The following is a 24,064-nucleotide window of genomic DNA, read 5'->3' on the forward strand; positions in this document are numbered from 1 at the left end:
CAGGTTTGGGGGCTGGGCAATGCGAGCCTTTCTAAAGAGCTCCGAGGGGTGTTTCCAGCTGAAACCCCACACCACGACCATCGGGAGCCACGGAGGGGCCGACATCGTCCTGCAGGTAGGGGCGGGGCAGCTGGCCATCCTAAAACAGAGGGTGGTTTGGATGCAGGGAGGAGGATCTGCTTGAGTCCTCCGTGCAAAGCGTGGTGGGATTTGTGGCCAGAAAAGGGGCTTGGCGAAGCAGGGACGAACCCGGAGCCGCGTCCAGCAGCGTTCCCTGCCTTGCCCACTGCCCGCTCCCAGTCCGCAGGTGTAGCAGATCGTCACGCAGCCCTGGAATTCTCCGCCTCGGACAACAGCTTCGTCCTCCAGGACTTCAACTCCCCCCACGGCACCTTTGTCAACAGCTGCCAGGTCCAGAATGCGGCCGTGAGGGTGAGGCCGGGGGATATCCTGCGCTTCGGCACCGCGGGAGCCGCCTTCGAGCTGGTGCTGGATGGGGCTGCCCAGGTGAGGCTTGGAGGGGACTGCCCTGGGAAGGGTGCCCAGGAAGGGATGGAGTGCTTGGTGATCCCAGGGAAGGGTGAGTGGGTTCTACTGCCCGAGGAAAGGTGCCCAGGGAAAGGTGGATGGGGATGTCCAGGGGAAGTTGCCAAGGAAGGGTGAGTGGGAGGGTGGGTGAGTGGTGCTGCCCAGGGAAGGCTCCGGGAGCAGGAAGAGGATCCCAGGTCTGGGCAATCCAGAGGAAAAGGCGAGGGGGGGGAAATGAAAAGCTGGAGCTCCCTCTGCTGAAGAAACTCGGGCGGTTCGGTAGGGAAATGAAAAATCAGGGGACAACGGTGCATAAGCAAAGGTAAAACTGGAAAATGTGCTTTTCCTCTATTTGCATTTTGTGTTTCCTCCCAAGCCACTTACTGAGAGGGAAGTTGGGGTTTACATCAAACCTAGAGGAACGGATAAGTTTCAATATCATTTTCATTATTGAAGAGTCCAAGATGCTGGTGGGGTAAAGCCAGACCCTGCTGGAGCAGTGAGCAGCTGAATTCCCAAAGGCAGGGTTTGCACAGCAGTGCAGAGAATGCCCGTGGGGTGCCTTTTCCTTACTCGGGGCTCTCTGATCCTCCTTTGGAGGAGCAGCTTTGAAGCCTGACCCTGCTGACTGCAGGGAAGGAACCACCTCGGAGTTGCACGCTGTGAGGTGTCTGACAGAGGGAGGGATCACTCCCCTGGAGTCTTAGAGGAACACGTTGTACAGAGGAGCAGCACCCGGCTGGGAATCGCATCCTGCCGTGCCTCGAAGCGCAGGACAAGTGCCAAGACAGGGACAGTGGAAGGCTTTGGTGGAATCCCAGTGTAAGCAAGAGCAACAAGGCTTGGATGTGCTCCAGGAGAAGGGAAGGTGCTGGAGTGGCAGGGAGCACTCACTGGGGGTATGGGCTCTGTTAAACAGCCAGGTGTTGGAGGGCCCACATCCAGGCCAGGTCCAATGCCATGTTGGTAAATGTTTAGTGCAGCCCCTGTAACTGAGACCTTGACAGTGGCTTGTCCTCAAGGTACTGGAAAGATCAGGAGAACAGCTAGTGTCCTAAATTTGGGTGTGACATGCCCAGCATAAGGTCTGATAAATGTGATGGGAAGGCAGGAGCACAGCGAGGGGCTTTGGTTCAGGTGGGGTGAATGGGAGAAACGATGGGGTAGGATCATGTGTGAGCCAGGAGAGCTGGGAAAGGAGCACCTCTGAATCGTGCAAATGATGTGCAGAATTAGGGCAGTCAGATGGAGAGGGAAAAGCTCAAAAAGCAGCAAACCCCAATGATTTCCTCCTGCTTCAGCAACGAGTCTGAATGCCCTGATTAAAATCCTATCCTTGGGCAATGGAAATGGGAAAGGACTAAAACCCTGCTTCCACTGAGATCTGTGCCTGGGTTTTTTGTGGCACGGTGCACGTGAATCCAGGGCTAAAATCCTTGCTGATAACGTGGTCTTTTCCCCTCGTAGATGTCCCATCCCCCCTTGAAACGCCGCACAGGGTGGACGGGGCAGCTCCAGGTGGTTGCAGAGCCCAAACCCTCAGCTCCTGTGTCTCCTCCCCGCCTGCCCTTGCTGCAGTGGCAGCATCCCCCTGGCTCTCCAGGCAGTGGGACTCGTGGAGCCCCCACCCACCAGCCCCATCCACCGCTGCTGAGGAGACCCCTGAGCGCCTGGGGCAGGAGCGTGGCCAGCGCTGCCTCTCTGGACACCTTCAGCAGGACCTCTGCGGTGAGGGCAGGTAATCCACGATCCCACACCCAAACATTTGTATCCTGGTGTCCTCACAGAGCAACCTGGCACCGAGTGGAGTTGGTTGGAGTGGAGAAGTGATGAGTGTTGAGCAACCAGCTGTGAGTCCGTGTCCAGCGGAGCTGATCAGAGACCATGTGTGGTCCTGGGTGGCATTGGGGTCAGGGAAGAAATGAGCCGTGACACCCCAAAGGGAATGCTGTTGCCCTTGCAGAGGGATGTTTCCTCTTTCTTTTTCCTGGTGTGTGACCCTGAAGAGCGATGACTGATTTTATCTGCACCAGTGACTCATGTACCTATTCCTGACTCCTGTTTGAAGTGGTGTTTTTTCCTCCTTTGAAGTGGCTGCCTCAAGTGCAGGAACTTTAAAGCATATCCATAGCTGATATGCCTCTGGAAATAAAGTATGTGATAGCAGCAAGGCACAGGTGAGGGTTTGGGACAATAGAATAGCTGGAGAACATGACTTCTGACATTAATGTTGTGGCCTGATGCACGATGCTGTGGTTTTCCTGTGTGGGGCTGGGTTTTTTGGAGTCATAAGCAACACAAAGTCAATAGTAGGGTGCCAAAATACAGAGCAGGGGCAGCACTGTGCAGTCCCAGCAGTGGCTGAACTGGAAACCACAGTGAGGGCAAAGGGGTAGGCACATACCCCTCTGATTTTTGGGGAACAAAGCCAAAAGGATCCCCATGACAAAAATGCACAGCTTTCTGCAGTGCTGGGCAGTGCTGGAAAAGCAGAGGAGCCTTTCTCTGCTGTTTCTCTGCTGCTCAGAGGCTTTTCTGGTTCCCAGAGGTGAATTATTCCTCTCTGTTGTGCAGACTGTTCATGCTGTGTCATTTTAGTGCCAAATAGGTTGTTTCCCGCTGGTTGTGAACTGAGCTCATGCCCTGAACAGTGGCCACTTCCTTGGAGTAGTTTTGGGACAAAGGATGCTGCAGGGAGCGTTTCTGCTTGCCTGCAACCACCTCTCATGCTGATATTTACTGCTGCTGTTTTTGTTGTTTCTTCCAGTCTCAACCAGCTCCTCAGGTGATTGTGCAAGCAGCGTGGGGGGAGCCCCTTCCCTGGGGACTCACAACAAGGATCTCCTCCAGCAGGAGAAGGTGATGCTGGGGCGGGATTGAGGAATGCCATCCCTGTCCTGGGCCTTGGCAGAGCAGGAGAACCCTGCCAAATGGCCTTGTGCCCCACTAGGAGTCCCAGCAGGGTGTGGGGTGCCTCCCAAGGGGTCTGCAGTGGAGGATGGGGACAGTGGGTGGCTGGGGGATGTGGGGGGCCAGGGTGAGCAGGTCCCACACTGATGGCCATGAGCTGGTGTCCCTGGGCAGGAGCAGCTGCAGACTGGCCAATGGCACCTGCAATCTGCCCTCAGGGTGAGAAGCTGCTGCAGCTGGAGCAGGAAATGGGTCACCTGTCTGGTTTGGAAACAGAGTCAAAGCGCAAAGACGTGGTGATAAGAGATCTGCAGGAGGAGGTCGCGGCCATGGCAAAGAAACTGGCCCAGGCGGCGGCGAGGAACGAGGTTGAGCTGACCCAGAAGCTGCTGGCCTTCAACCAAGAGCTGGGAGCCAAAACAGAGGAGATCAAAGCCCTGAGGGAACAGGTACCGGATGCTTCCATAAGCACCAAGCAGGGAAAACACCTCTCTGGTACAAGTTTGTAACGTAACAAAGGTGGGGGAAAGCAGGTCCCATGTCTGAAACCAAGGAAAATGAGGGAGGTGGGTTTTTCCTTCCCTTTTTTCTTTTTTATTCCTTCTTTTTTTCCTTCCTTCCTCCTCCATGCCTCTGGCATTAGGATGTCATCAGGAACAGCCAAAGCACATTTAAGGTGGTGCTATTTGAAGCAATGACTGCTGAGAGTTAGTCAAAGATGCTAAAGAGCAATCCCATCAAACCAGGACCTGGATGTGCCAGATTTCCCTCTCTGAAGGGGCTGTGGCAGGGTCAGTGAGTGATTGGGTGAGGAACACAGTGAATCTGTGTTTTGCAGATCAGTGACCTGCAGAAAGGCTCGAGCCAGGTTTTCAGCCATTCCCTCTATGAAAGAGACCTGGAAATTGGGAGGCTCCGGAGAGAAAGCGAGAAGCTGAAGAGGGACCAGGCTTTGACTGCAGGTATTGTGTCCCTGGAGCTCTGGGTCAGGGCATGAAGCAGTTTGGGACTGGTTCTGGATAAAAGTGAACACTGGCCAAGCTATCCAGATTTGTAGTGGCTTGTAGAAATCATAAATTCCTGGAATGGTTTGGCTGAGAAGGGACCTTAAAGAACATTTTGTTCCTACCCCCTGCCATAGACAGGGACGCCTTCCACTAACCCAGTTGCTCTAAGCCCCATTCAACCTGGCCTTGGACACTTCCAGGGATGGAGCAGCTACAACTTCTCTGGGCAACCTGTGCCAGGGCCTCACTACCCTCACCAGGGAAGAATTTCTTCACAATATTTCATCTAAATGTTGCACTTGTGTAACCTCTCACCAGGGAAGAATTTCTTCACAATATTTCATCTAAATGTTGCACTTGTGTAACCTCTCACCAGAGTTGTTTTTCCCAGGCCTGGTGAGCAGCCTGCAAAGGGAGGTCCTGCAAAAGGAGCAGAAAATCCAGCAACTCCAGCAAGAGATTGAAAAACTGAAGAAGGAAAATCGAGAGAAGGGCAACCAGCTGGCAGTTGTTTCTGCCAAGGTTGGCAGGACTAACGAGGGGCCTCAGTAATTCATGGTCTCACACAGGGGTTAAGGTGGGAAAGCAGGTGGAGAAGAGTTGTGCTTCTCCCTTGTGAGGACTGTAGCAGCTGTATGTGGATGGTTGTTTGTTGGGGGGTCCCGAGGTGAGTCCTGGCTGCACACAAACAGGAGTCACACGACTGTCCCACTGGGACGTGGTGGTGACGGTCCCATGGTCACATCAGGGTGATGCCCACGGATCAGGGTCCCCCTCCCCAGCTGGACCTCCCTCCTCCCTCAGCATCACCGTGTGCCCTGGATTCCTGTGAGCACAGGAGCTGTTTGTACACACAAAGCTCTCATGCCAAGATCCTCCTGAGGAGCCATGGAAACCCCATCCTGGGGGGATGGGGCTCCCTGTGGGCTGGGCCGGGATTTTCCCTTAAAGAAAGTGGCTTGTGCAGCAGGTTGTCCCTCTGTACGTGCAGCTCCTCCTCAGCTGATGATCAGTGTGATAAGGGGCAGAGGCTGCACAGGCTCTATGGGATTGCCAGGGGTTGCCTGGGAACCACAGAATCGCTGAGCTTGGAAATAACCTCTAAGATCATTGAGTCCAACCATTCCCCAGCACTGCCAAGGCCACCGCTAACCCGTGTCCCCACGTGCCACCTCTGCACCTCTTATAAATCCCTCCAGGGGTGGCAACTCCACCACTGCCCTGGGCAGCCTCTGCCAGTGTTCCATTCACAGCAGGAGCGATGGTATCTGCTGCTCTGATGGATATTTTCCTTGGTTGCCATTCCTCCTAGTGCTCGAGAATTAAAGAGGAAACGAAGCGCGAGCTTGGAGAGCAAGAAATAATCAGCTGTCGAAATGTGAGTTGAAAGTTTTTTGGGGTGATGGAGCACAGGGCTAAGCAGTGGCTGCAGGAATGCATCAGCCAGGGAATAATTAGCTGGGCATTGTAAGGGAGTTGTTTGGAATTCAGCTCGTGCACTGGAAGGCGCATAATGGGACTAAACACCCAGGGAAGTGTAAACTCCATAGGATTTGTGATGCTGTGTTACCAGGCAGGGGGGATGTGACCAGAAATCAGGTTGGAATTCTGCTGGTAAGCTGACAGAATCATAGTAAATACAGGTTGGAAGGGAATTCCAGGGTAAGCAAAGTGGATTAGAGGGGGAAAACACCTTGTTTGTGGGTGGAAGTTTTCTGGAGAGGCAATGCCCAGTTCCTCTGGTGAGACCCCACCCTCCCCATGCTCTTGCAGCGCATTGGGGAGCTGGAACGGGACCTGGAGGGGCTGCAGATGGAAATCCAGAAGCATTGTGCCAAGCAGGAGGCCGTCCAAAAGCAGCTGGCTGAGAAAGCCAAGGTAAGTAGCCAGCTGAGGGGGACACAGGGAGGCCAGGTGTGTCCTGGTGAGCCCATGGCAGGTCTCTCAGCCACCTGACAGGGGTGAAAGGTGGGTGGGATGAGGACCAGCAAGTCCCAAGAGAGCAGGCTCCTGGGTCAGGAGTACAGGCAGGGAGTCCTGTGCAGGCAGAAGGTCCAAATTTCTGCCATGGACACCGAGAGAGGAAGAAATAATTCAGACAGCAGAGTGCCCTGTGTGGGTGTTGGGTGAGGAAGTCAAGGATGGACAATGTCCCAGGCAAAAAGTGCCACGAAAGGTCCGACGCTGCAGTCCCACCCCTGCGACAGGATTGCTGCCTGCCTCCTGGCGTTCCAAAGGTACCTTTGGAGTTTTCAGATGGTCACCCTGAGGTGCCAATGCTCCGCTGGTTGCAGGTGGAGGAGGAGCTGGAGGCAGCCTGTGCCCGGCAGGCGGGGCAGCTGCGGGAGATGGGGCGCAGGGAGCGGCTGCTGCGAGCGGACCTGCGGCGGGCAGGGGAGCAGGTAGGGATGGGCAGGGGTGGGAGCATCACCCCTGGGACCACGGGCAGCACAGGGACTGGGCTTCCCATGGGGGAGGATGTGGTGCAGGAAACAAAAGCGCAGAGTCCTGAGCGCCAAAGCCTGGCAGGGGACTTGTCGTCAGGTGAAGTATAAAAGGCTTATCCACAGGATTTGTGTGGGCAGCATAGATGATGGAGCAGTTTAACAGGATAAAAAAAAAGGATTCTATAATCTTAGTTAAGCTGTCTGGGACCCACACAAACCCTCCTCCATGCCTGGGTAATGCTGCTCTGGCAGGGACAGCCCTTTGCAGAGCAACACCCTGCTAGATATCGATGATCAATTATCATCAGAGATGATCAGTTATGCTCAGTGATCAGTGATGTTTGTTTTCCTACGTCAATCCTTGCTGCAGCTGGAGTCCTTCAAGACCCAAGTGATGCAAGTCTGTTCTCCATCAGCAGCAGGCAGCACAGGGAAATCCATAACGGAGCAGCAGGTGAGTTGGATGCCAGCTCATGGTGCCTCCAACACCCGGTGCAGCTCAAGGCAGATGCTGCAGAACAGCCACAGTGCCTGCTCTGTGGCTGTCCCAGGTTAATGGCACTGCTCCATGATGTGAGAGAGACACAGTCTGTGTCCCAAAGCTTGGATGGAGTCATGGGCTGCAGCAGGGACAAGCCCAGGGGCCTGACGGGGCTGCCAGTTTGCAGCAAGTCTTGATTGATTGTCACTGAAACCATCCATGGTCCCTCAGCTGGAAAAGGGTATGAATATTGTGCCTTATTCTCCTCTTCTCCACCTTTGCCAGGTGATAGAGAGGGTCAGGCAGATCTGTGATGAGAACCAGCAGAGCCATGAGAGGGAGAAGTGTCTGCAGGACGAGTTAAGCTCCAGGCTCACGAAGGAGAAGGAGGTGTCTGCAAACACTGAGGTGCTCAAGAACTCCCTGTGGGGGCTCCAGGTCAGTCCTTTAAATACCGAGGACCCAGTGGCAGTTGGGAGATGGTGGCACAGGGCATTTTGTTGGTCTGAGGATAGGTTAGAGAGACAGCCCCTGGAGCAAAGTGTCATCCCAAAGCATTCAAGTGGCTGTTCCCAGCAGTTTGTCATAGAATCTGAGAATGGTTTGGGCTGGAAGAGACCTTAAAGCTCATTTCATTGCACCCCCTGCCATGGGTGGGGACACCTTTCACTAGACCAGGTTGCTCCAAGCCCTGTCCAACCTGGCCTGAGATGTTCAGAGAGGTTGTGTCATTTGCCAAGTCCCTGAAAGCTGTGGAGAATGGCTCATTCCCCAATGGTTCCATATTTTTCCAGGCTTGCCTGAGGAGCTCCTGCAGCAGCGCCAGCCTGCGAGGGGAGCTGGAGCAACTGGAGGTGGCGTCCCTGGATCCCCCCATCTCAGCCATCAGGACAGCAGTGGTGGACATGGCAAGTGTCCCCCTCTCCTGGCTGCAGGACCTGGAGCAGCTCCTGGCCAGTGCAGGGATGGACCTGTGCACCTCTGGCCAAGGTCTGTGTCCTTCTGGGCATCCCTGGGAACACCTGCACCAGGTGGGTTGTCCTGGCGAGCCAGAGACAGAGGAGAAAATCCAGCCCGAGCTGCTCCTTGTGGAGAAAATCACAGAATTTTTAAGGCTGGAAAATACCTCCAAGGTCATCGAGTCCAACCATTAACCCAGCACTGCCAGGGCCAGCACTCAGCCAGGTTCCCAAGTGCCACATCCACACACCTTTTGAACACTTCCAGGGATGGTGACTCCACCACTGCCCCAGGCACCTTGTTCCAATGCCTGACCATCCTTTCCATGAAGAAGTTTTCCCTAGTATCCCTCATATGCTGTGTGAGCACCCCACACAGCGAGGTTGTGTTGACTTCTGCAGGGTTGTTGGCTGCCTTCAGGAGCTTGCTGGGAAAGAGTCAGGAAATGGCACAGAGGAATCAGCTGTTGCAGGTAAAGAAATATTTATGTACATGAACCATGTACATTTGGAATCTTCCTGTGGTTAAACACGGTGGTAATCCCAAGTGAGCCAGTGTGGGGCCTGGACTGGGGATGTGCAGTAGCCAAGGTTCCTGGGTCTGCAGGAAATGCAGGGGAAAGGAGACCCTTTTGGGAATTGTTTGTGAGTGAATGTTCACAGGAGGTTTATTTCTTCCCCTGCTGCTGACACACTTCCTTTAATACCTCGGTGTCTCCCTGCAGGAGCAATTAGAGAAGCTCCAGCAGTCGCAGGCAGAGATGCTGCAGGAGAACAAAAAGGAGCTGGAAGCAAAACATGAGCAAGACTTGGAGATAAAAATCCAGCAAATTATCCTGGAAAAGGACAAGGAGAACAAAGAGGTACAGTGATATGGTTGGTGGTTTGGAAAGGGAATGTTATATGCAGGAAAAACGGGTGTCTGTAAGAGTGTTGGTTATTAGAAGGAGGAATCTCTAGCTTTGAACTGTCTGGGTGCAGTGCTAAGAGCTTTATGGGATCCCAGGAGGATATAGAATATCCCCCTGTGTGGATGCAGGTGATGTAAACACCCCCAAAGCATCCATGGTGGCACTGGGAAGCACCTGAGGGTAACAGGATGCACGGGTGCCAGTCAGTCCCTGGGAGAAAGGGGAAAGCAAGGAGCATCTTTCCCATGTGTGAGCTTAGGGAAACACTGCATGGCTTCCTCTCAAGCCCTCTGCTCCCTCCCTCCCCGTGCTGAGCTCCTGTCTGGGTCTGTTTTAGCTGGAAAAGGATATCCCTGTGAAGCAGGGACCAGCAGTCTCCCTCCATCCCAGGAAAGCCCAGGCCACAGTGCTGGTGGCTCTGGTGTGGGATGCAGTGTTAGTGAGGGTGCAAGCTGGTGTTTTGCCATGCCTGTGTTGTGGTGGGGACAGCAGGTCATGGTGGCCTTGTAACACAGTTTTCTACTGTGTTTCTGTGTCTGGTGCCTCGGGAATGGTGGTTTCCTGGTGTTGATTTTTCTAAGGACTCAGGCAAAGGAGCAGCCAAGCAGCTCCTCCCTGGTCTCTTGGTTGTACCTTTCCCCAGGTGCTCCCATCCACTCCCTCACTGAGTCACCTCGGGTCCTGCCAAGCTTTTCTCCCATCACCTGCCCCTGCTCTGGAGCAGTGACCCTCCCTGCTGCTTTCCTCCTTGGAGCTGAGGTCTTTTTCCTAAGGCCATGATTTTTTTCTGTTCTGTGGTCTATCAATTCCCAGGTTCTGGAAAGCGCTCTCGCCGAGGAGAAGGACAAGTGTGAGAAACGTGTGGAGGAAGAGCAGAGGAAGATCCAAGAGCTGGAAAGTCACCTGAGAAGCATGGCTGAGGTGAGCATGGGAAGTGAAGCAGAACAGCTCACCCTTGGAGTGAAGAAATGGGCAATCTGTGCTGTAATTTGGTGCTCCAAGGGCCCAAATCAGTGGACTAGGGGTTTTCCTCCTCAAATACACAGAGATGCATATCTGCAGAGAGAAAGGGGGATTCCTGGCTAGCTTAATTACTGCTAATTTCATCCTGTAGGCAACAGCAAGGAAGGCAGAGAAGCAGGAGGTGATAGAGGGCAAACTGAAAGAAGCTTTGCGTGAGCTGGAGGAAACCACTGCCCGAGAGGTACCTGTGTGTGCAGGTGGAGGGCACAGTGTTGGTGAAGAAGGGTTCCCCCATCCCTGAAATCCTTCCCTTCCCTCCGTCCTTCCAACAGCTGGCCAGGAGAGGTGATGCTGATGGTGATCCCAAAGGAAACCATCAGCTCCTCCAGCCATTCTCCCACATCTTGTTTCCCAGGTGTCGTTACAGCAGCAGGTGCTGGTACAGGACGAGCAGCTCAGGGCTCTCCAGGAGGAAAAGGAGCTACAGGGGCAGAAACTGCAGGAAGAAATAGCAGGATACAGGGAGCAAAGCAAGCAGCATTCCCTGACCATCGTGGCTTTAGAGGGCAGGCTGCTGGAGGCCACGCAGGAGCAGAAGGTGCTGGAGGAGGAAAAGGCAGCACTTGTGGAAAAAATGGAAGGTAGGTAAGGGTTGTATGGGATGCACCTGTCCCAGGAACCTGCTGGGTTAACGTGGAGTGTTTGTGGAGAGGGAGTAGTGAATCTGCTGCTGTGGAAAGTGTTGGGTAGGATGTTGGATGGAGCTTTGCCCACGTGCAGGACAAGGTCCATGAGTCCCTGCAGAAGCCATTTCATTGTTTGGTGGGTTTGAAGAACTGTTGGTAAAAAGGGCTTTGCCACTGGAAAAGGACTCTTTACCCTCTAAAACAACAAGACTGGAGCACTTTGGGCAGCACCTAGGCAGAAGAGATCCCAAGCCAGACGGGATGTTGGGAACTGTCCAAGCCCTGCTGGAAGTGGGCTCTAAGAGACATGGATTTCTCAAAGAGAGCCCTCAGTCCTTGAAGTTGCCATGAAGGAAAGGATTGTGTTGCAGAAGCAGCAGAACAAGTGTGCAAGTGTTACAAAGAAGTGGTGGGCCTTTTTTCTTGTGTCCTGTAGGAACTCAGCGTGGTGCCCACAAGTCAGGATCGGGAGCTCAGCTGGAGGTTTGTCCTGCCATGGAGTCACACATTTGTCTGGGGTGAGCAGCTCTCGCTGGTGGTGGTCAGAGAGGCTTGGAGAAAAGCAGGGACCACTGTGAGACCCTAAGGAAGTCCAAGGAGACTTGTCCCAAGATCTTTTTAGTCTGGGATGGGACTCTTTTAGTCCCTTTGCTAGGCAGAGGTGTTCCTAAGGGCATGGAGCATCCAAGTGATGCCAAACAGCACACGAGGATGTGCCATCCCATCCAGATGGCTCCAGGTAAGAGCAGGCAGGGTGGCCAGACCCACTCCACAGGGTGACCTCAGGGGAGCAAAAGGCAGGGAAAAAAGGAACGTGTGAGTGTTCATCAGAAGATGCAGTGTAGGAAGGTGTGTGTGTGTACTCTGTGAAATGAGGCCTCCCATGAGCTGTGAGATTTGCTCTGCTCTTTCCCAGGAAACTGCGGGAGGAGCTGGCAGTGGCTCAGAACCTGCTCCTGGAAAAGGAGGCCTTCATTGGCAGGCTCACCAGGGAGCTGTCGGAAAGCAGGGCCAGGATGTCGGACATGAGAGGTGGGTGATGTGCACTGAGTGGCTGTGTCACTGTCCCAGCCCTCCTCCAAGCAGTGATGATGGGTGGTGTCAGTGCAGTGGGCACACACAGGACTTGGGGAACTGATGTCACCATCCTCTGGCAATGCTGTTGTCCTGCTGGGAGCAAAGCAGGCAAGCCTGTTCCCTTTGGGAAGGTGAATTTCTCCCCATCCTTGGCTAAGCAGTGGCAGTGATGGTGAGCAAGGCAGATAAGCAAAGGAAGATCAGGTGGACAAACTGAGACCATCTTCCTCAAAATCACACTGGTGAGCTCCTTGGAGCTGGAAGTATCCCAAGCCAGTGGACTGGGAGAGCCTTGCCTGGCTTTCCTCCATGAGCAGGGCTGTGAATGTGGGGACAGAGCCCACGAGGAACGTGCAGAGGTCAAAGGATGCAAGTGTGAAAATGCTGGCAATCTGTTCCTCTCCAATCTGAAGGAAAATTGCCTCAACAAGGAATTGCCCTGGGATTTAGTAAACCAGGATGTCCTGTTGGCATGGCCCAGGGTCTGAGGGCAGCTGTGAAGGGCAGGGCAGGGCTCTGTGGGGATGAACTCTCTTATTGTTGCCAACTTCCATGAGGGTGAACTGGAAAAAGGGGATGTATCCATGAATGCCAGCTGCAGATCCCCCAGGACTGGGTGATGAGTCAGCCAGCATCCCACGAGGCTGGTTTTGCACTTAGGGGAGCTGAGCGAGGAGCAGAAGGTGGAGCTGGAGAAGAACCAGAGATGCCTGAAACACCGGGAGCAGGAAGTGAACCAGCTCAGGGAGAAGCTGTCCCACATGTCCAGCCTCATGGAGGAGAAGGATCAATCCCTGAAAGCAGCAGCTGAAGAGTTAAGGTACACACTGACATGACCCAAGGTTCCACCAATGCCACTCTGCGGGTCCCAGGCAGCTGATGGTGTTCAGGGCTCTCCCCAGAACAAAAGGCACATGTGAGAGCACCAGGATGGAGCTCAGCTCCATTGCACTGATATCCACTGCCATGGGAACCGAAATGGGGGTTTAGTGGAGCTCGTGCCAGCAGATGTGTAACCAAGTCACTTGTAACTAAGCGAGTGTTCCCACCCACACCGTGGTAGTCATGAGTGGGTGCCCAGGGTGCTGCTCTCCACAAGCTGTTCGGGTCACATGGAACGTGTGACAGAACATGCTCTTGGCATGTTCCATCCCCCACGGCGTCCCACAATGTCTTGTGTCCCGGCGCAGGCGAGCCCAAGCCCGTTGCCATGTGCTGAGGGACGCTTCCCAACAAACAGTGGAAAAGCCGGAGGATGCTCCCAGGACACCAGTGCGGGCGGGGGAAGCCTCCCAGAGGGTGAGTCCCCGCGGAGGGCACCGAGGTGAGGGTTTGCCGAGAGCACTGATGGTGCCTTTCTCTGCTCCACGCTGGCAGGAGGGTGGGAGCACCACATTCCCCAAGCCGAGGGCTGCCTGTGCCGCCTGAGAGTCCCGGGTTCTCGCGCTGCAGCCCCGGCGTTGATGCTGCTTAATGAGCTGATGTTTGCACAGCACTTTGGAACATGCAAAGGGTTGTGTGTGCTAATGGCTGTGCTAATTGCCAATTAGAGGCGATGGCAACATGCGAGCGTTCCCTCCTTTTCCCAACTTATGGAGCCCTCGACGCTGTACAGGTGATGCAGAACCAGTTCTGGGGTGGTACGTGCAGGAGCAGGGGCAGCTCATCGCACAGGACAGGAAGAAACGCTCCTCATTCCCCTGTGCCAAACTCCTATTTGGTTTCCCCGTGGCTGGAAAAGGGAAGAACTCGCAGGTGGCGGCAGCGGCAGATGGAGGGACTGCAGGAACTGTACATTCTGTGCAGGAACGGTGGCAGCCAGCAGCGTGCCAGCGGGGCCGGCTGGCTGCGCGGGGGCCGGCGGTGACTCACAGCCAGCTGACGGGAGAGGGAGGGAGGTATCGCCGGTCCTGCTCCACATACCGGGATGAGGAGGGGAAGAAGGGCAGAGGGCTGGTCGTGCTGTTCGGCAGAGCTGTGGCGTGTGACAGTGGCTGGACCCAGAACTGGGAGTCTGCAGCCATCGTTAGTTGTGCACAGGGAGTGCGGTGGTGGGACAGCCCCACCACAGATTTTTGGATGTTTGTCGTAATGCAGGGGTCTGCACCGGGCTGGGAGAGGGCAGTGCACGTGTCTGTGTGCACAGGTGTCACTTAATAGAGAATAATGCCCACGGCTGGGTAGGAACACAGTCTAGAAAGTGTACTGGTGTTTGTGTGTAGATGGTAAGTGCTCTGTGGTAGTGGAAAGGGCAAGAGAAAAATGCCAGCATGGCTGTTCAGAGACATTGCACTATCCCTCTCCTGGCTCTCTGGAACATTTGCAGGGCCCATGTCCTCACTGTGGCACAGTGGAGCAGGAAAGGGGTCTCTGATGAGTACCTTTTATCCCTCCAAATCCATGGAGATACTCCTTAGGCTTTGCTCTTGGCATGTGCCAAGTGACCGGTGTCTGGCTGTGTTTAAGCCAGATTTAAGCTGAGCTTGGGCTGAGCCAGCTGCAGGCTGGGTGAGAACAAGCTGGGGCTGCTTCTTCCAGGTGCCATCGTTGGACTTGGCTGACCTCGGTGCAAAGTGCCGAGGCCTCAGGCACGAGGAAACGATCCAGCGCCAAAAGGAAGGTCTGGCCGAGCTCCGGCAGAGAGTAAAGATGCTGGAGAAGAGGCAGAGCTCAGGTGAACAGGGAAGCATGGAACAGTTAGAATCGTGGAATGGTTTCAGTGGGAAGGGGCGTTAAAGCTCATCCCATTCCACCCACTAGCCCAGGTTGCTCCAAGCCCCATCCAACCTGGCCTTGGACACTTCCAAGGATGGGGCAGCCACAGCTTCTCTGGGCAACCTGTGCCAGGGCCTCACACCCTCCCAGGGAAGCTGAGAAAAGCTGGCCAGCCTCAAAGTGGCTGAGGTGTGAAACCATGGTGTGTTGCATCACAATTTGGTGGCTGTTTGCCTCCAGGTGCTGTGAAGAAGGGTTTGGAGCCACTGGTGAAAGACTTACCAGAGGAGATAGTCCAGCACACAGGGCTTGAGATGGAGCCTGCACCCATATCAGGAACAAAATTGAAGGCTGGCAAGGTAAGGAAGCAGTTTGGGGGCTGTGCTTGCTGTGGCTTAGTTGGAAAAGTATTCCCTGGAATAGAGAGAATGAGGCTTTCAGAGATGCTAAGTAAGTCTGTCCCTGTCTGTGCAGGCTCCTGGCCATGTTCCTATTGGGGGCTCCCTCAGGATCACCAATAGGGCAGCGAGCTTGGAGAGGGCTGAGGTGACAGGCCTCGGTGAGCAGATGGTACGTCAGGGACAGACGTGGTAAATCGTGTGTAGAGCGCGTGTCCGTGCCCAGTGGGTGTAGAGTTCAGAAGGTTTGTGAACGCATTTCAGAGCTGGGTGACTGGCAGGGCTGTGCAGGACCACTGAGGCTGAACTGCTCTGGGGTCCAGTTGAAGACATGGCATGGGGGTTGGATTGGATGACCTTTAAAAGTCCTATGATTTTATGGTCCAGGGCACACTGGGTGTCTACCAGGACATCTCAGGACCACAGAATGTGCCACGGCACATCATTCTTCCCTTTCCACTGAAGGCCTTTGGGGTGTTCCCCCAGGCATTCAGGGCTGATCTACAAGGAGAGGCAGGGTAGGTGAGAACAAAGACCTTCACCAACATAGGTGGATGATGCAAGAGACACTGGGACACTATGGAGGGGGCTGCCAGAGGAGGGGTCTGTGAGTAGTGCAGCTGGTGGGGTCTCTTCCCTCCAAAAAGGGCAGGAAAACATCCAGCAGGGGAAATGGTCACATTGGAAATGGAAACAATCCAATCCCAATAACCTGGGAATGGAACACGAACCCACTTTCCTTGGGACACTGTCATCTCCTCAGGAGAGCAGACGGAAAGCAGATGGCTGAGCAGTGTGATGGAATGCAGCAAACCTGGTAAACAATGCATTCCCTCTTCTTCCCTCAGTACCTTGATGTGATCGGTGCTCTGGGAAGCCTGATGGAGATGAAGGAGCTGTCGGGAATGCAGCCCCTGCAGCACCTTCCTCGGGAGGAGAGGGAAGAAGCGGGGCTGCAGAGACAGAAGGCCCTGGAGCTGCTGTGCAAAAAGATCAGGAACCTCCAGCATCGCCTGGAGAGGAAAGAAGAAATGCTAAAAGATTACGAGGGAAGCATGGAGCAGTTGAGGTGTGGAAAAGCAAGGTCATGGTATAAAAATGAAATGTTAGGAGAAATGGGGAAAGGTTCTCCCAGTTTTCTGCGCTGGTACCTCGTGTGGCCTGATGTGGTTGAGCAGAGTTAGAGCTGGGGAAGCCTTGGCAGACTCCCTTGTCTGGGGTGGCTGGGGCCTGGGGCGGCAGCAGCATCATCTGGGGAGGAGGGACAGTGTCAGCAGGACCAGGGCAGGCATGGGAGGGCCCAGCTGGGCGCTGGGGGGGTCGAGGCAGGTGACAGACCGACAGAATCCCCCCTCCTGGTTTGCACAGGCAGAACCAAGCGTCCCTGCGGAGGTGCCAGGAGGAGATGTCCAACCTGGAAGATGAAGCCCACAGGGAGGCAGAAGAGAAGGCTCTGCTGCGAGAGGCTCTGGAGAGGACCCAGCTCCAGCTGGAGCGGGAGAAGAGGCTGCGGCGAGCGGCCAAACGGCACAAGGTGAGCGGGGCAGGAGCAGGTGACACCCAACTCCTGCACTTTGTACAGCAGTATGCTGGAAGCACAGGTGGAGTGGTTGGTCAGACCATCCCAAGAGGCTGGAGGTCGCAGGGTCCTGCTGCTCAGCCAGCTCAGCATCGTGGCAGCACCGCCCTGCCAAAATTGGAGGTGGTGCAGGCAGCTGTAGCGATGGGTTTGGGCCATGTCAGGACCTCTCATGGGTGAAATCTGTGTCCAATGTGTTTCTGTTCTGCAGCCTGGAGCCACGAAGGAGGCTCAGGCGAACCAAGAGCCAAAGAGCACACGGCAGATGCTGTCAAGAAGGGAAACTCACAAGAGAGGCACCACAGGGGCATGCAGCAGGTGATGGTCTGTGGTAGGAACGAGTCATCACTGTAAACTTGGTGATGGTGGAGCTGGCTTGAGATGTGGGTACACTTTGAGTAGCTCCTGTTGGCGTCCTGTAGCTCTTGGGCATGCTGGTGTGACAGTGCAGTGTGTAGGACCTAATTTGCCAGCAGTCTGTGTCCCACACAGCATGGTGGGATTTATGGCAATGGGAGAGGTGGCGAAGATACAACCTGACCTATACATGTGTGTATTTATTTGTGTGTGTAAATACAGCCATGACATGTGAAGTCAATTGTGTGGGGTCTGTCCTTTCCTTGGCTGAAGTGGCCTTGAGCACACACAGCTTGAAATATCCCTTGCAACTCCCGTATCCTCCGGTCCCTGTGGTGCCTTGGGGGAACTGGATCATAAGGCATGATGTGGTATGGAATTCCAGAATTCCTGGAACACCCCAGGAACACTGGAGCTGCCACATGGGAAGGGGAAAGAAGAGAACCCATATCAGCCATGCTGGTACAGCAGCAGCATGAGGACAAGCTGGGGAGATTAGAGTGATGTACCCGTGGGTTGGGATGGGATGGTGGCACAGGGTCCCTCACCACCCACTGCTGCCATCAACTGAGGTCCCCTGCTCCTCTTGTCGTTAACAAGGGTGAGAGCAGACCCTGGTTTCTGGGGAGCAGCAGTGTTTCGGGGTCTCCCTGCAGGGAACAGGCAGCTCCAGCACACCCCGTCCCTGCAGCCGCTCTGCCCCAGCATCGCTCGGAGCGCTCCGTGTGCCGAGTCCTCTGCCTCACTTCAACCGAGGATAATTTGGATGTGAGCAAAGGCCCACTGGGGGTTTTTTGGTCTTTATTTTTTAATGGGATGAAAAGGTCTGGAAGCAGCAGCACGGTAGGGCTGTGGCAAGCTGATGCAGGGCTGTGGGGCATGCGCAGCACCCAGGGGTGCACAGCGGCCCATCCCTAATGGAAGTGGTGGTGCCATGGGGCTCCAGTCATCGATGTGGCCTGGTTTCCCCCCTCCCTATGCTGGGAGAAGCTGGATGCTTCCCTGTCTGCCTGCCTGGGCTTATTTTGGGGTGAGGCATGACCTTGATTGCCTGATGGAGGTTAAAGATGCTGCTGTGAGCATCCTCTGGGGGTGTAGGGCCATTCCATGTCTGTGTGTCCTCCCTGTCCCACCCTGGGTTGGGAATGGATGGAGCTGGTAGGAGCACAGGTGCTGTGGATGCACTGGGGGCTGCAGAAGCCCCTTCCCCTGCTTGGAGCCTATGGAATTGTGGAATTATGAGATGGTTTGGGCTGGAAGAGACTCTAAAGATGGCCCTGGGTGAATCCCACTGGGGAGTGGGACCTACTGGTGATGCCACTGGGGCCCTGGGGGATCACGGACTGGTTTGAGTTGAAAGGGACCCTAAAGATCATCCCGTGGTGATCCCACCGGGGGACGGATGAGTCCCGCCGGTGATGCCCGTGGAGGGGGCATCCGAAGGGACGATGATGGGCTGACAGAGGGCGGCGGGGCGGGGACCCCCTCCCGTGCCAGTGCGGGAGCTGGGGGCCGCAGCCCGGCCCCGGGGCGGTCCGAGGGGACGGTAATGGGCTGACGGGGGGCGGGCAGCCGGAGCCCCCCCAGTACGGGTGCGGGAGCCGGGGGGCCGCAGCCCGGCCCCGGGGCGGAGCGGGGCGGAGCGGCGCGGCCATCCGGGCACCGCACCATGGCGGCGGCGGCGGAGGAGCCGGAGGGGCGGCGGGGCCGGGGGCCGCGGCCGGGACCGGCACCGGGCAGCCCCGCGGGCCGGGCGGTGGGCGAGGGCTCGCCCGGGGGCGGCGGCGGCCGCCGCGTCTTCAGCCCCGCCGGGGAGTTCCGCGAGTTCTCCCGGCGGCAGCTCCGCGACATGGAGCGGCTCTTCCGACAGTGAGTGCGGGGGACTGGGAGGGGGGAGTTCCCCGGGTGGCAGCGCCGGGGCGGACGGGGGACCCCCGGCATGCCGCACCTCCGGCATCCCGGCATCCCTGCACCTGCATCCTCGGCATCCGTGCTCTTGCAATCCCCGGCATCCCCGGCTCCTGGCAGGGCAGATGTCCCAGCGCCTCCCGCCCCGTGCCTGCGGGCGGGACCCCCCCCCCATTCTTTGCGGGACGGATCCCCCATCCCTTGCGAGAGGTGCCCCCATGCCCCTCCAGCTCTTTGCAGGCGGGATCCCCCGGCTCCATGCAGGAGGCTCCCCCCAGCCCCAGCTCTGTGCAGGAGGGATGCTGGGACACCCCCAATTCCTTGCAGGACGGCCCCCCTTCCTGCCTCTCTCAGGAGGGATGCCAGGGACACCCCTCTCCTCCCAAGCCCCCCACAGGATTGATGCCGGGGACGCCTTCCCTCAGGTCCTGGCAGGAGACATTCCTGCGCACCTCTGAATTCTTGCAGGAGGGACCTCCCGTCCGCATGGTGGTCTGAGGCCAGAGAAGCGGGGCTGGAAGATGGGACCAGGGACCCCCGCATTCCCTCTGCTGCAGCACTGAGGGACCCCCCGCCCTCCCTGGCGCCCCCCGGGGCCGCAGCTGCCAGGCTGGCGTGTCCCCAGCATCCCTGCCCACTGCGTGCCACCACGCGTGGCGGAGCGTGACTCCGAGCACGAGCTCGGCCCCCGGCCCCTGAGGAGGAGGGGGGGGGATCTGGCGGCAAGCCTCGAACCCTGGAAATTTCCGTGGGGAGCCAGAAATCGGGGTGACTGCATCCCGTGGTCCTGCTGGGAATGCGCGGGAGTAGACAGGGCGAGCGGGACTCCGTGGGGCACCCATGGGTGCTTTGTGCGGGAAGCGTGGAGGCAGTGGGACGCCGGGAAGCGTGGAGATGGTGCAGGCGAAGGCATGTTTGCGGCATGCCAATACCCCCCACCCCATCTGGCACCGGGGGGGGGGGATCTGCGTCAGCGTCCCGGGTGGTCTCGCTCGGGCATGACCGAGGGGGTGGAGGAAGGGATGGAGGCAGCGACCCCCGAAACCCAAGGCTGGAGGGGCTGTGTAAGGGTGCACGCACACCCTGTCGTCACCCCTGGAAGTGTAGGGAGTCTCCCTGCTCCCGGTGTCTTCCCGGAGGGGGCCGTCACCCACCGCCCGGACACGGCAGCGAGCCAGACGGGCGGGTTGCTGCGACCATCTCATGGGACTGCAGCAGAAGGGAGCCTGCGGCGTGGGGGCACAGCTCGGGGTCCCGGGAGAGGGGAAGGGGGCACAGCTGCAGCTCCCGGTGCCGGAGGCGATGGGTGGCCGTGCCGGGGGTGCTCCGGCCGCGGCGCAGATGGCGGTGCGGGTGTCGGCGCCGCGCAGGCGACGGAGCGGGCGTGGGGAGCAGACGTGTTTGCTCTGACAGCTGCGGCGTCTCGCTGCAGCGAAAGGAGCAGCGCCGGGGAGGTTTGGGAGCCGGGGGGTGGGGGGAGTCTCCCAAGGGAAGGATGCTCTGGAGCACGCTGACCTCGCCGCTGCTGCTGGTGATGTCCTAGGGATGCGGCAATCCGGCTGTGTAGAGGAAGAAGTGATGTGTGGACGGGTTTTTTCCTTGCCACAGGGGAGATGGTGGCCTTTTAGGAGATGCTGAGGGATGCTGGCACCCCAAAAAAACAGGGAGGAGGGTATTGAGAGCAAGGAAGTGCCCTGCAGTGGGGATGGCTTCCATGGGTCAGTGCCATAGGGCCAGGCTGGGCAACTCGCCCCTTGCAGAGAAACTCTCTGTGGGATGTGGGACGGAGAGGGACTTTGGACAAGGGCATGGAGTGACAGGACAAGGGGGAATGGCAATGGCTTCAAACTGATGGAGGACAGGGTTAGATTAGATATTAGGAACAAATTCTTCCCTTGAGGGTGGTGAGGCCCTGACACAGGTTGCCCAGAGATGCTGTGGCTGCCCCATCCCTGGAAGTGTCCAAGGCCAGGTTGGAGCAATCTGGGATAGTAGAAGGAGCAACCATGGCAGGGGGTGGAACTGGATGGTTTTTAAGGTCCCTTCTAACCCAAACCATTCCATGACTCTATGGTTCTATGCTCTGAGAGGGGTCTCAAAGGCAGAAACTACGTGGGGTCTGAGCCCACAGACCCACTCCCGGGGTGATGGCAGCAGCAGGCAGAGGTGAGCAGGGCCAGAGCAGGGCCAGCTGTGTTTTGGGGTCCTTCTCAACTTGGGAGATCAGGAAGGCACTGCTGGAGACACGGACAGAGCAGATGGCAGCAGGGAAGGTACAGATGAGTCACAGACCTGCGGCGTGGGGAGCCGGGGCTCTGCGTGGCTGCTGCAGCGACAAGGCACGCAAAAAAAAGCCCTGTCACGACGGGTGCAGCGTGTAGCTGCCCACCTACGGCGTGTGGAGCTGTACCAAGCATGGCTCTGTGCTGGCTCCCCACAGGGATCCCACTGTGCCATTCCAGGGTGCCACCAGTACAGCCCACGGTGCCACACGGACAGAGGGGCTGTTGGTGGGAGGCTGGACGGGACAGTGGTGTGGCCATGGGCAGGGGTCTAAAGAGGGACCCCCCAAGGAGGTCCCCCTGCCACAGGCAGGGACACTTTCCACCAGTCTGGATTGCTCCTGACAGGGTCCAAAAGCAGGATTGGTGAGCGGAGCTGCATCTGGAGCTCTCAGCCAAGCCCGGGCACCTGGCCAGGCTGGAGCATGGATGTCCCAGGATGTCTGGGCAGTGGGGATGGGTCACCTGGAGGTGTCACAGTGAGGAGGAGGAGGAGGAGGTGGTGACGTGGGGAGCAGTGCCCAGTGGGATTAGCCCCATGGCCTGTTATCCCGTGTCGCAGCCAAGAGGAGCATGTGCTCAGGCTCCTGGCACGGGGAGCCGGCAGCAGGTTTGGCAGCGTCCCGGCAGGTTCTCCTGCCAAGTGCCACATGGAAACAGACACAATCCTGGATAGTGCTCCAGGGGGTTGTTAGCGGTTCGGAGGCAGCTTCCCTGTGGTCTGGAAAGCTGCCGGAGATCATCAGTGCCCAAGTCCTTGATGATCCCTCCTCGTTCCCGGGCCAGTGTGAGTGCACACAGGGGTCTGGTGCTGGGGGATCACTGCAGGGGGCTGCATGGGCTCTGCCTCCATCCCGCAGGTATGACGCAGGGAAAGACGGCTTCATTGACCTGATGGAGCTGAAGCTGATGATGGAGAAGCTGGGGGCTCCACAGACACACCTGGGCCTGAAGAACATGATCAAGGAGGTGGATGAAGACCTGGACAGCAAGCTCAGCTTTCGAGAGGTGAGGGGTGAGAGGGGCTGGGGGGCTCCACACTGGCAGGGAGGTGTTGCCAGCTACTGGTTGTGGTGGAGAGAAGGTGGGGAGGGACCATGGAGGCTTTGGGGTCTTGAGGAAGCTGACACCACTGTCTCCCCTCGCAGTTCCTGCTGATTTTCCGGAAGGCAGCAGCGGGAGAGCTGCAGGAGGACAGCGGGCTGCACGCCCTGGCCCGGCTCTCCGAGATTGACGTATCCACGGAGGGGGTGAAAGGTGCCAAGAACTTCTTCGAGGCCAAGGTGAGGCAGGTGCCAGGGCAGAAGGGTCCCACTGCAGGATGGCGATGCACGGGGGCAGTTTGGTGCCGGGTGATGGGCGGGCGGGCAGGAGGTGGAGATGTTTGGGTGGGCAGCAGGGCTTGGCAGGGGGCCCCAGCTGGAGATGTCCATCCACAGGCACAAGCCATCAACGAAGCCAGCCGCTTCGAGGAGGAGATCAGGGCGGAGCAGGAGGAGAAGAAGAAGCAGGCGGAGGAGCTGAAGCAGAGGAAGGCGGCCTTCAAGGAGCTGCAGTCCACCTTCACGCAGTGACGGGGCCGGGCAGGACTGGTCAGCGGTGCCCGGGCTGGGAAGGCGGCGTGTGCCACGTGCCAACCGCGCCAGGAGCGATGCCAGAGCCACGCGCTGCTCAGGCTGCCAACGAGGTCCCGGCGCGGGCTCGGCGCAGCACCCACCTTGCTGGCAGAGCCCAGTCGGCCCCAGCTCCCCCCTCCCCTCTTGCTGTGGTGTCTGTAGGTGTTTTTGTGCCTCCCCCTCACGTCCCCAGCGTGCCCCCCACCCTGAGCAGCCCCTGTTCCATGCACGCAGCTGCACCAGGGGGTCGCTGCTGCTGAGTCCCGGGGGAACCGTGTCCAGAATGCCCGTCCCTGGGACTCCTGTGCCTGGACTGTTGTCTGCTGTGTGTGCACTGGGAGGTTTGCAGGATGGGGGCTTGCCCAGGTGGCCGTGGTGGGTGCTGTGGTGGCTGCGCTGGCTCAGTGTCTGTCGGTAGTGCCACGTGTGACACCGGTGACAAAAGCCGTGGCGAGGGCCGGGTGCTGGCAGAGGGGCTCTCTGTGTGTGTGTGTGTGTGTGTGTGTGTGGTGCTGGAGGGTGGATGCCCACCCTGCTGGCATAGAGCCCCCAGGAGCTGTGGCACTCTTTATTTTGGTCAAAGACACACAGAAAGGCAGCTGCTGGCTCGTGGGGCTGTGTTATGTTTCTTCATGTTGTATTCGGCCTGGGAGGGTGAGCGTGGTAGCCACAAGTGGTTGCCATCAGTCAACATTGAGGCTCCTGTGTTGGTGGGTGGCTGTAAAGACCCACATTTGTCCCACACTGTCCCCCAAGTGGCGATATAGGGGGTATGTTATGTTGTTTTTTTTTAATTTAATCCCAAATAAATATTATATTTCTTAAGCGCTGGGTGCTGTTGTTGCAACCATGGGAAGGAGCCTGAGGGGAGGAAGGTGTGACCTTAGGCACCAGGTCACCACCACAGAGGGTGGCAGGGAACGGGGCTGAGCCTTGGCAACCTGGGGACATTGGTGTGGGAAGCAGCAGGGGCCCAATCCAGGTGTGGGGACGTGGTGCTCTCAAAGGCCATTGGCAAAACTGCTGGCAGCTGCCCCCTGTCCCACCCTGCAGCACCTGTGGGGTTTGGCTGGCCTTGGCCACTGAGATAAAGGGACCTTGTCCCTGGGGGGGTGGAGTGGTGTGGAGTGGGGTGTTGTGTCCTGGGGCAGTTGTGCTCAAATTTGGGGTGCAGCAGGGCTGACTAGCACCCCACAGAGAGCCGTGGGGATGGGGCACCCCCACCAGCTGCCCCCCAGGA

General features: G+C 57.3%; 2 protein-coding genes across 2 annotated transcripts; both read left to right on the top strand.

The window, feature by feature from the left end:
* The first annotated feature begins 19 nt into the window (after positions 1-19).
* On the top strand, positions 20-17,259 carry FHAD1 (forkhead associated phosphopeptide binding domain 1). Its single transcript, XM_050322323.1, is given in 29 exon segments — positions 20-115; positions 301-507; positions 1,996-2,266; positions 3,296-3,387; positions 3,657-3,887; positions 4,277-4,400; positions 4,837-4,967; positions 5,758-5,823; positions 6,219-6,323; positions 6,740-6,847; positions 7,263-7,346; positions 7,659-7,811; positions 8,168-8,363; positions 8,735-8,805; positions 9,058-9,195; positions 10,057-10,164; positions 10,358-10,447; positions 10,622-10,847; positions 11,329-11,410; positions 11,809-11,924; positions 12,630-12,789; positions 13,160-13,247; positions 14,508-14,643; positions 14,925-15,043; positions 15,931-16,151; positions 16,451-16,616; positions 16,873-16,889; positions 16,891-16,984; positions 16,986-17,259. Coding segments are annotated over 29 exon segments (3,726 nt in total). The 3' UTR covers positions 17,016-17,259.
* A 1,411-nt stretch (positions 17,260-18,670) lies between these two features.
* EFHD2 (EF-hand domain family member D2) lies at positions 18,671-23,649 on the top strand. The gene is made up of 4 exons (XM_050322322.1): positions 18,671-18,887; positions 22,069-22,216; positions 22,357-22,491; positions 22,648-23,649. Exons 1-4 carry the CDS (start codon positions 18,688-18,690, stop codon positions 22,780-22,782), a joined length of 618 nt encoding a protein of 205 aa, XP_050178279.1. The 5' UTR covers positions 18,671-18,687; the 3' UTR covers positions 22,783-23,649.
* Positions 23,650-24,064: the final 415 nt, after the last annotated feature.

This window comes from Myiozetetes cayanensis, unplaced genomic scaffold, assembly GCF_022539395.1.
Source record: "Myiozetetes cayanensis isolate MyiCay16 unplaced genomic scaffold, myiCay2020 scf28, whole genome shotgun sequence".
NCBI lineage: Eukaryota > Metazoa > Chordata > Aves > Passeriformes > Tyrannidae > Myiozetetes > Myiozetetes cayanensis.